The sequence below is a fragment of the Oncorhynchus keta genome, chromosome 12 (genome assembly GCF_023373465.1).
Source record: "Oncorhynchus keta strain PuntledgeMale-10-30-2019 chromosome 12, Oket_V2, whole genome shotgun sequence".
Lineage (NCBI taxonomy): Eukaryota > Metazoa > Chordata > Actinopteri > Salmoniformes > Salmonidae > Oncorhynchus > Oncorhynchus keta.
The window spans coordinates 15,619,049-15,631,313 of NC_068432.1; the positions used below are offsets into that span (position 1 = coordinate 15,619,049).

The following is a 12,265-nucleotide window of genomic DNA, read 5'->3' on the forward strand; positions in this document are numbered from 1 at the left end:
TCCTGGACTTCCTGACGCGCCGCCCCCAGGTGGTGAAGGTAGGAAACACTATCTCCAATCCGCTGATCCTCAACACTTGTGCCTCACAAAGGTGCGTTCTCAGCCCCCTCCTGTACACCCACGACTGCGTGGCCATGCACGCCTCCAACTCAACCATCAAGTTTGCAGACAACACAACAGTGGTAGGCTTGATTACAAACAATGATGAGACAGCCTACAGGGAGGAGGTGAGGGCCCTGGGAGTGTGGTGTCAGGAAAATAACCTCTCACTTAATGTCAGCAAAACAAAAGAGATGATCGTGGACTTCAGGAAACAGCAGAGGGAGCACCCCCCTATCCACATTGACGGGACAGCAGTGGAGAAGGTGGAACGTTTTAAGTTCCTTGGTGTACATATCACCGACAAACTGAAATGGTCCATGCACACAGACAGTGTGGTGAAGGCTGAAAAACCTCAGAAGGCTGAAAGAATGTGGTCACCGAAAACTCTCACTAACTTTTACAGGTGCACAATTGAGAGCATCCTGAGAGTATCACCGCCTGGTACGGCAACTGCACCGCCTACAACCGCAAGGCTCTTCCCTCCAGGACACCTAGAACACCCGATGTCACAGGAAGCCAAAAAAGATCATCAAGGACAATAACCACCCGAGCCACTGCCTGTTCACCCCGCTTCCATCCAGAAGGCGAGGTCAGTACAGGTGCATCAGATCTCAAGGCCATCAGATTGTTAAATAGCCACCACTAGCACAGAGAGGTGGCTGCCTACCTACAGACTTGATATCTTTGGCCACTTTAATAAATGGAACAGTAGTCACTTTAATAATGCCACTTTAAGAATGTTTACATATCACGCATTTCTCATCTCATATGTATATACTGTAATGTTGTAACGTCGTTCTTCGTTTGTGGAAAGAGAGTCGGACCGAAATGCAGCGTAGTGGTTACTCATGACTTTAATAGAAAAAGTGACACATGAAAATAACGATACATGATACAAAACAACAAACGGAACGTGAAACCTAATACAGCATATCTGGTGAAACTACACAGAGACAGGAACAATCACCCACGAAATACAAAGCGAAACCAGGCTACCAAAATACGGTTCCCAATCAGAGACAACGAGAATCACCTGACTCTGATTGAGAACCGCCTCAGGCAGCCAAGCCCATACAACACCCCTACTCAGCCGCAATCCCAATAATACAAAAACCCCAATACGAAATACAACAACATAAACCCATGTCACACCCTGGCCTGACCAAATAATTAAAGAAAACACAAAATACTAAGACCAAGGCGTGACAAATGTATACTGTATACTTCACTATCTATTCTTTAATAATTATTGCATCTTAGCCACTCTGTCACTGCTCACCCATATATTTTATACTTATATATTCTCATCCCATTCCTTTACTAGATTGTGTGTATTAGGATTTTCTGTGGAATTTGTTAGCTATTAGGTTTTGCTGTGGAATTTGTTAGATATTAGGTTTTGTTGTGGAATTCTTAGATATTACCTGTTAGATACTGCTGCACTGTCGGATCTAGAAGCATAAGCATTTCACAATAACATCTGCTAACCATCTGTATGTGACCAATAATGATTTGATTTATCCATTCATATATACAGTCATTGTTGGTCCATCCTCCCTCCATCACCTGCAATGCGGGATAGATGGGCAAAGCCAGCACAGGGTGTAGTGTCTGCGGTATGTGAGATCTGAAGTATGTGCGCGTGCGTGCGTGCGTGTGCGCATATCTGCCTGCGTGCTTGTATTCTCTGTCTCTGTCACAGTCCAGTTGTAGAGAGCAAGTGGGCTCATGGGAGACGGAGGCAGATGGGCTGGTGTGTCACCTTCCTATCATCAGAGCGTGACACTTTCATTGATCCAGTTAAGCCAGTGTAATCGTTTCATGTTACTCATTTCAAGTTATAGTTTGTATTCACCATTCAAACTGTCCAGGCCGTTTAAATCTATTCAGTCATATCAGCTGTGGTCGTTAATGTTCCTGTGATTAACATTATCGAAAGATGCTTACTTCCACAGGTACCCAGTTCTCTGTATCCGTAACAATATCAAAGTTAAAATCGCTTGAGAAACTCCCTCACAAATATCCTGCAGCCCTTCCTTTCTCAACCTTCTCAGTCAAGTCAAACGGCGAGGAACCAAGCAGAGATCAGACTGACCATGCCAATAAACCACTGGGCTCTGACACAAACACCTTTCAGCCAGCCCGCTGAACTCTCGAAGGGAAGCCTTTTTTTTAAGGAACACGGGTGGCTAGCTTTGCGCCATCAAACAGCGCTGGGCGTTCAGGATGGTGGGAGCGGTCAGACGGGAGACAAAATAGCGGTGAGAGCTTCACAGCGGTGAAGGTAAACAGACTTTATGGTGCATTACGGAAGTCTGTGCGCAGACATCCTGCATGCCCCATCCCAGGGCACTGTCAAATTAAAAGTGTTCCCATAGTGTATGATACGGAATGTCTCTGCCTCGCCGCTGCGCCACTTTGCTCTGTGGATGCACACACGTGTGTGCTCGCTAACACACAAACACACACACATACCCTCTCATTCCTCGCTTCCCTGTGAATCCGTCCACCCACTGGAGTTCAATAAGTGGCAGCAAACACACACTTCAAATTGCATTTGTCACATGGTGTAGTCTTTGCCATGAAATGCTTACTTACTAGCCCTGTCCCTACAATGTAGAGTTAAAAATTGAGAAAATGAACAAACAAAAATAGAAGAATAGTAACACAATAAATAACAATAACGAGGCTATGTCTCGGGCGGATCAGCATTAGCAGGTTTCAGCCAAGACCCACTACGGTGTAGAGAGACACACCACATACAGGGCTTTGGACTGCAATTTGGACCCATTAGAAGTAGGATGGCACCAATGTCAAAGGTTGAAAATAAAAGTGTTATAGCGTGTAACGCTGTTTGCTTTCCATTGAGGATGTATGACAAATATGGGACTTTTGTGTGAAACAGAGTTGTGGTTCATTTTGTCAACCATTCTGTACTGTGCCTTCAGAAAGTATTCATCTCCCTTGACTTATTCCACATTTTGTTGTGTTACAGCCTGAATTCAAAATGGATTAAAACATTTTTTTTTTTTTTTACAAACAAATACCCCATAATATTTTTTATTTTATTAGGCAAGATCAGTTAAGAACAAATTCTTATTTTCAATGACGGCCTAGGAACAGTGGGTTAACTGCCTGGTCAGGGGCAGAACGACAGATTTGTACCTTGTCAGCTCAGGGGTTTGAACTTGCTACGTTCCGGTTACTAGTCTAACACTCTAACCACTAGGCTACCCTGCCACCCTGAAAATATATATATATATTTTTGCAAATGTATTGAAAATGAAATCCAGAAATATCTAATTTACATAAGTATTCACACCCCTGAGTCAATACATCTTAGAATCACCTTTGGGGTATGTCGCTAAGAGCTTTGCACACCTGGATTGTACAATATTTGCACACTATTATTTCAAAAATTCTTCAAGCTCTGTAAAGTTGATCATTGATGATCATTGCTATACAACCATTTTCAAGTTTCACCATCGATGTTCAAGCCGACTTAAGTCTGTCGTCTTGGTAAGCAATTCTGGTGTATATTTGGCCTTGTGTTTTATATTACCTTCCCGCTGAAATATGAATTTGTCTCCCAATGTCTGTTGGAAAGCAGATTAGCTGAATAGCAGATTAGTGATTAGCTCTATTCTGTTTCTTTTTATCCTAAATAAAACTCCCAGCCACCACCATGTTTGAAAAATATTGAGAGTGGTGCTCATTGATGTGTTGTGTTGGATTTGCCCCAAACATAACACTTTGTATTCAGGACATAAAGTTAATTTCTTTGCCAGTTTGTTTGCAGTTTTACTTTATTGCCTTATTGCAAACAAGTATTTTGTACAGGCTTGCTTCTTTTCACTCTGTTTTTATTCTGTACAGGCTTCCTTCTTTTCACTCTGTCATTTAGGTTAGTGCTGTGGAGTAGCTACAATGTTGTTGATCCATCCTCAATTTTTCCTATCACAGCCATTAAACTGTAACTGTTTTAAAGTCACCATTGGCCTTGTAATGGGAATTGTAATTTTTGTGCTTTTCTTATAACTAATGTATGTGTTTTATTCATGTGCTGTTCTAATAAACAATTTCTGTGTTCATGCAAGTGACTGACTTAACGAATCCTCACTTATCAGTATCTACAATTTGGAAGTACGCCCAGACCTTGTTTTGAGAACGAATGAAAGATTTCTCCGTTTTAAAGTCTCAGCATAGAGAGAAGAAGCCCCGTGAGGTATTGGTCTGTGACATGTTATGAACCAGTATTGGTCAGTCACATGAATGAAACAAAATGGTAATGATTAATGAATTATGCTAAATCATGCAAATATAACTTGTCTGTGTATAGCCATATATAAGACAACTGCTGGTACTTCCCATGGGGAGCTCCTGATTGACATGTGTACTATGGTGCATTGAGTTGGTTGGAACCTCTCCAGCGCACTGACAAATAAAGGATGATTAATTTAAGATTCACTTTGAGTGTCCCTGTGTAAGAATTTCCATGACAACCTCATGGTGAAATCCCTGAGCAGTTTCCTTCCTCTCCGACAACTGAGTTAGGAAGAACGCACGTATCTTTGTAGTGACTGGGTGTATTGATACATATATTATGGGGTCTTGTGTGTAGGCCAGCGACATAAATACATTTTAAATTCAGGCTCTAACACAACAAAATGTGGAAAAGCACTGTAGATTTCAAGTTCACTGCATGTATTTTAACTTCTTAATGTACAGAACATTTTCTCAATATACCCACCCATGAAGGCGGAAATAGTTGCCACATTGATTCTGTGAGATACTGTGTGTTCCTGTTTTCCTCGTGAAACAAGCAAACAAACAGTTCATCCATAGTTTTACTACTGTTTTACATATCAAAACAAAGTAGCTAAAATCTCCCCAACCAACATTTCACTTACAAAGACGTACACAACAAATAAAAAATATGCCTCTCGTTCAGCCTCCATCAGTTGGGCATAGTGGAGCGACCTCTGGAAAACAGACCGCCTGCTAGCTCGCTAATAAGACAAGCCCAATCTAGCGCTTCTTCATCGGGAGCTTCGTAACTCGTTAGGCTAATTACAGCTATCACAAGTTGATTCCGCCTGTAATAATTAAGCGAGGACTCGTCAAAGAGAATAGAGGAGCTAGGCAGGTTCTCCGCGCGCAACAAACTCACTATCCAGGCCATTAGCGAAAAGAACTGACGTGTGCACAAACATTAATAAGGGAGAGATACTGCAAACTTCCTGGATAAATTACAGGGATGCTAATTCAAACTCTGGTATCACTTTGAAAACTTTCCAACCCCCCAAATGGCGGCGGAGAATTGGAACAGTGCGGAACAGGGGAGGAGCAGCTATTTTTGGATTGAGAATGTACAGAGAATGCATCATTGACAGTAGTGGGAGGGAGTCGAGACAATGGCTTTTTGGAGGCTACATTTGACTCATTGAACACATGCTTTAAAGTTGCGTATCAAGTTGCGTATCTTTTATTAATTATAGCACAGCATTTTGTCATCAAGGCCATCCAAATATAAAAACAAGCATTCTGTCTTTAATCCAAGAAGGTTTCCAACATGTGTTCATCAATTGGCACAAACAGAATATGTTAATTTCTGATTTGATTTAACCCACAATATATCTGTCGAGTTAGCTTTTGTCATTGCAGCAGCATGTGTTGTGTGTTGTGTTGCCGCATGGTGTGAGCACACTGCAGGAGATGATCAATAAAGTGGGAGACAGGAAGCTGTCCCCTCCGCCTGTGGATGTTTAGAATGTTGTAAGGACATTTGGAAGTGTCAAAGAGGAAGAAAAGGCAACGTTTTGAAGCCCCTTTTTGCTTTCAGTTTCATATCCTTCAAGTGGTAGGGTTAGCGGTCTGTGTGCGTGTGTGTATGTGTGCATGAATATACTGTACGTGTGTGTGTGTGTGTGTGTGTGTGTGTGTGTGTGTGTGTGTGTGTGTGTGTGTGTGTGTGTGTGTGTGTGTGTGTGTGTGTGTGTGTGTGTGTGTGTGTGTGTGTGTGTGTGTGTGTGTGTGCTCGTTCATGTGTGTGTGAGTTCATGTGTGTGTGAGTGCGAGCCCGCCTGTGAGCCCGCCTGTGAGTGTGTTTTCAGGAGGGACTATAATGAGTGAACAGGCAGCGTGAGCCTGAGGCTGAGTGTCTTTTCCAGTGCCCACAGCCCCTCTCAGGCTGGCTGCTCACATCAAAGAGAAGCCTTGTATCTCAGAGGAGCTTAGAAATTCTGCCCCAGGCTTGGCGAGGCCTTCACAGCACTCGCCTAAGGGGCCTGAGCCGGCCAACCATGGGGCCGAGAGCACACTCAGACAAGAGCAGTGGATAATCACACTAGGGGAGAGCCAAGGAGCCAGGGCAGTGAGCCGAACAAAGAGCATGCAGTGTCATCATAGAGTTTGCTGAAGACGGTATTGGGAAGAAGATGTATTTTTCTTGGTAGCACAAAAATAGCGGTTTGTTGCTGGAGCATGATTTATCATTGGGAGATTGCTGAACATATTACACATTTCTGTGTTCTGTGAATAATTTTCTTCATTAACAGATAATAAAAGCCCATTATGAAAGTACATTAATATTCAAGTGATGAGTTGGGAGAGGAGGATGTTTTTCAAAATGTATGTTTAGTTTTCAGTGCCCTGGAGAAAATACAGAAAACCAACCATCATCGTGCTCAATCTTACCGTAGCATTGTGTGTGTGTGTATATACGTGCCTGTGTGTGTGTGTGTGTGTGTGTGTGTGTGTGTGTGTGTGTGTGTGTGTGTGTGTGTGTGTGTGTGTGTGTGTGTGTGTGTGTGTGTGTGTGTGTGTGTGTGTGTGTGTGTGTGTGTGTGTGTGTGTGTGTGTGTGTGAGTCCATGCAGGAGTGGGTGCGTGCGTCTGTTTAAAAGTGTCCTGGTTCTCAAAATCTCCTCAGGGGCGTTTTGCCTTACCACTTTTTGGAGAGCTTAGTTTGAATTAACTAACAGAGAGAATTTACAGTATATAGCACAGAAGATGTACAGTATATTGCACAAATGTATGCTTTGAGACCACGTCTTACCTGTAAACGGCCCGCTTATCTGACTCCAGCTGGGCCTGGGGGTCAAGGGTCACATTGATGGGGGTATTCCCAGTTTCTGAGGATGCTGAGATGTGGACCTGTTGGGCCTTGGAGTTCTGTTGGGTGGTGCCCGTCATCTGAGGGCAGAGCAAACAGAACCACAGTGAACTTCAATACATAGAACGGTAGGCCTGGTCCCAGATCTGTCTGTGCATTAGCTAACTCAGAACCACAGTTAACTGCATAGACTGGTAGCCTGGTCCCAGATCTGTTCATGCAATCAGAACCACAGTCAACTACATACACTGGTAGCCTAGTCCCAGATCTGTACGTGCATTAGCCCTCTTCTGGCTGGGCTTTCTACTTAGAAAACTGGTTTTGTGTTCCACAATCTCATCTCTAGCAGGCACACACACACACATTGTCAGATACTGTGAACTACATGAGAGTGGATAGACCACCAGCTTGATTTTTCCGCATGGCCTATGAAAGATGGGCGTGTTATTTTGATGTGATGGTCTGGATGTGTACAATGCATCTCTTCAATCGTGTCGATCCCCTACCCCCACCTCTTTCTCCTTCTCCCACCCCATCCCCTCCTCTCGTCTCCTTTTCCTCCTCAGCCTTTGGAGAGAAGGAAATGGGTCCTCCATCCCCCCTGTGTTGGTTTGGGGAGGAAGCATCTTAATCTCGGCTCCAAATGGGAAATAAATTAGCTTCTTCACACTTAACTAGCTCTCATTTGCATTTTGTTGCCTGCACTGACTGTGGCTTGGGAGCTCTCCCCTGTCACTAATCCTCTGGGCGGAAGGAGGCAGTGGTAGAGTGGAAACAGGGAGGGGGATGGTGAGGCTCTGATTGAACCTGCTCTACTTCCTTCTCTAGGATACTGCTTAGTTAGGATAAGGTTAAAGGGCAATTCTGGCACTTTTCAACCTCATATGTGACTCATGTCAGGTAACTAGGCATATGTCGCGGGTCACTACATCACAGGAAAGCCATTTGAAAGTAAACTTTTTATTATTATCAAACTGCGTTATTTTGGCAGAAATGCCCTCTGGAACATGTGAACTTTCATGTGCCTTAATAACAAACTTGTCTGCCATTTGTTAAGCAACAGAAAAAGTGAGCAGCCTTCCCGCTAGCTATGATTGCCTGAGATAATGAGTGGGCTGGACATGCCGAGAGATCAGTTCGGATTGGTCAGCAATATAGCACGCTTCTGTCTATTTGAGCTGGTCAGTATGTTTAGTTAATCCTGTCTAATGCATCTATTTTGAAAAAATATCACGTAGTAGAACTGCATAAGTGTTGCTCTCCACTTTCTGGAGGATCGAGTTTTGAAATAGACTGACGAATTTCAGAAGAAAGTTATTTGTTTCTGGCCATTTTGAGCCTGTAATTGAACACATAAATGCAGATGCTCCAGATACTCAACTAGTCTAAAGGCCAGTTTGATTGCTTCTTTAATCAGAACAACAGTTGTCAGCTGTGCTAACTTAATTGCAAAAGGGATTTCTAATGATCAATTAGCCTTTTAAAATTATAAACTTGGATTAGCTAACACAACGTGCCATTGGAACACAGGAGTAATGGTTGCTGATAATGGGCCTCTGTACACCTATGTAGATATTCCATTAAAAAATCTGCCGTTTGCAGCTACAATAGTAATTTACAATATTAACTATGTATTTTCTTTTAAAAACAAGGACATTTCTAAGTGACCCCAAACCTTTAAACGGCAATGTGTGTGTATATATATATATATATATATATACACTGGGGAGAACAAGTATTTGATACACTGCCGATTTTGCAGGTTTTCCTACTTACAAAGGATGTACAGGTCTGTCATTTTTTATCATAGGTACACTTCAACTGTGAGAGACAGAATCTAAAACAAAAATCTAGAAAATCACATTGTATGATTTTTAAGTAATTAATTAGCATTTTATTGCATGACAAGTATTTGATACATCAGAAAAGCAGAACTTAATATTTGGTACAGAAACCTTTGTTTGCAATTACAGAGATCATACGTTTCCTGTAGTTCTTGACCAGGTTTGCACACACTGCAGCAGGGATTTTTGCCCACTCCATACAGACCTTCTCCAGATCCTTCAGGTTCCAGGGCTGTCGCTGGGCAATACTGACTTTCAGCTCCCTCCAAAGATTTTCTATTGGGTTCAGGTCTGGAGACTGGCTAGGCCACTCCAGGACCTTGAGATGCTTCTTACGGAGCCACTCCTTAGTTGCCCTGGCTGTGTGATTTGGGTCGTTGTCATGCTGGAAGGCCCAGCCACAACCTATCTTCAATGCTCTTACTGAGGGAAGGAGGTTGTTGGCCAAGATCTCGCGATACATGGCCCCATCCATCCTCCCCTCAATACGGTGCAGTCGTCCTGTCCCCTTTGCAGAAAAGCATCCCAAAAGAATGATGTTTCCACCTCCATGCTTCACAGTTGGGATGGTGTTCTTGGGGTTGTACTCATCCTTCTTCTTCCTCCAAACACGGCGACATAAAGCTCTATTTTTGTCTCATCAGACCACATGACCTTCTCCCATTCCTCCTCTGGATCATCCAGATGGTCATTGGCAAACTTCAGATGGGCCTGGACATGCGCTGGCTTGAGCAGGGGGACCTTGCGTGCGCTGCAGGATTTTAATCCATGACAGCATAGTGTGTTACTAATGGTTTTCTTTGAGACTGTGGTCCCAGCTCTCTTCAGGTCATTGACCAGGTCCTGCCGTGTAGTTCTGGGCTAATCTCTCACCTTCCTCATGATCATTGATGCCCCACTAGGTGAGATCTTGCGTGGAGCCCCAGACCGAGGTGATTGACCGTCATCTTGAACTTCTTCCATTTTTGAATAATTGCGCCAACAGTTGTTACCTTCTCACCAAGCTGCTTGCCTATTGTCCTGTAGCCCATCCCAGCCTTGTGCAGGTCTACAATTTATCCCTGATGTCCTTACACAGCTCTCTGGTCTTGGCCATTGTGGAGAGGTTGGAGTCTGTTTGATTGAGTGTGTGGACATGTGTCTTTTATACAGGCAACGAGTTCAAACAGGTGCAGTTAATACAGGTAATGAGTGGAGAACAGGAGGGCTTCTTAAAGAAAAACTAACAGGTCTGTGAGAGCCGGAGAATTCTTACTGGTTGGTAGGTGATCAAATACTTTTGTCATGCAATAAAATGCAAATTAATTACTTATAACTCATACAATATGATTTTCTGGATTTTTGTTTTAGAGTCCGTCTCTCACAGTTGAAGTGTACCTATGATAAGAATTACAGACCTCTACATGCTTTGTAAGTAGGAAAACCTGCAAAATCGGCAGTGTATCAAATACTTGTTCTCCCCACTGTATATATATATATATATATATATATATATATATATATATATAGGGGTTAAGTTTAGGGTTAGGATAAGGGTTAAGGTCAGTAGTTAGTTGAAATGTAGTTGACAGCTATTGAACATCTACAAACCATCTACTTGGGACTACAGTGAAATCATTCCCTTTTCTGGGCAACACATGTAACAACCTTACAAATGGTGACAGGTTAAGGTTAGGTAGATATTCCATAACAATTCTGCCATTTCCAGCTACAATAGTCATTTACAACATGAACAATGTCTACACTGTATTTCTGATCAATGTGATGTTATTTTAATGGACAAAAAAAATGTGCTTTTCTTTAAAAAACAAGGACATTTCTACGTAACCCCAAACTTTTGAACGGTAGTGTATGTGAAAATGGGGCGTTTCTATGAACTGTGATTAAAAAGATACGAGGAAAAGTAAAAAAAAAAATGCCTTGGCAGCAGCTAAAAGGGATCCCTAATAAATCCCAAAATCTTACAGCGTTTGAAAATCAATGTTTTTTAAATGTTTTAACTTAGAGTGATGTCATCGGGTATAATTATTTACTTTACATATTTTTTCTACAAAACTTTAAAAAGCAGCGTTTTCACACTTATTGTGTTGGAGATAATGACAATGGTGGATTTGACCTGTTGGTCTAAGGTTGACATTGAGGTAGGGTAAACTGCTCCTAGATCTGCAGTTAGGTCTAGCCTATACTTTTACAAAAATGTTTGTTAGGAAGTGCATTTGACTTAAGACAAATAAAAAACTCTAGAATGTTTTCTGCAAGGAATTTTCAATTGATTATTTACATTCTAATCCATTTCCTTAATTGACTGAAATAAAAACAGCTTTGACCCCAACCCTGAGCTGACTACTAGTGGTGTACTGACCTGTTGGCTCTCCTGGTACGATGGTGGAGGAACGCTCTGAGTGGCCATCATTGTTAGTGCTGGGGACACATGTTGCATCATGGGACAGATTCACATGGAGACCTGCAGGGGGACACAAACACACATAGTGTTAAGAGTACATTATCGCCTCACGAGTGGCGCAGTGGTCTAGCTGTGCCACTAAAGATTCAGGGTTCGAGTCCAAACTCTGTCGCAGTCGGCCGCGATCGGGAAACCCATGGGTGCGGCATACTATTGGCCCAGCGTCGTCTGGGTTAGGGGAGGGTTTGGCCGGCAGGGATGTACTTGTCCCATTGCACACTAGTGACTCCTGTGGCGGGCCAGGCGCAGTGCACGCTGACACGGTCGCCTGTTGCACGGTGTTTCCTCCGACACATTGGAGCGGCTGGCATCTGGGTTCAGTGAGCACTGTGTTAAGAAGAAATGCGGTTTGGTTGGGTTGTGTTTCGGAGGACAAGACGGCTCTTGACCTCATCGATGAGACAAGACTGTGACTACCAATTGGATACCATGAAATTGGGGTGAAAAAGTGGTAAAAAAAAAAGTAAATAAAATAAATGAGTACATTATCATTTAAACATCAGGTGTTGGTCTCCTGAGTAGCGCAGCGGTCTAAGGCACTCTGAGTGCAAGTGGTGTCACTACAGTCCCTGGTTGGAATCCAGGCTGTATCACATCCGGCTGTGATTGGGAATCCCAAAGGGTGGCGCACAATTGGCCCAGTGTCATCCGGGTTTGGCTGGGGTAGGCTGACATTGTAAATAAGAATTTGCTCTTAACTGACTTGCCTAGTTAAAAAAAATATATATATATAAGAAGTGTC

General features: G+C 42.9%; 1 protein-coding gene across 1 annotated transcript in view; it reads right to left on the reverse strand.

The window, feature by feature from the left end:
* The window catches only part of LOC118391034 (uncharacterized), a 97,324-nt gene that overhangs the window by 31,956 nt on the left and 53,103 nt on the right, over positions 1-12,265 (reverse strand). The window contains exons 3-4 of the mRNA XM_035781972.2: positions 11,422-11,523; positions 7,159-7,295 (exon numbers count right to left, since the gene is read on the reverse strand). Of these exons, the coding sequence (XP_035637865.2) occupies positions 7,159-7,295; positions 11,422-11,502 (218 nt within the window). The 5' untranslated portion in view covers positions 11,503-11,523. The remainder of the gene's footprint in view (positions 1-7,158; positions 7,296-11,421; positions 11,524-12,265) is intronic.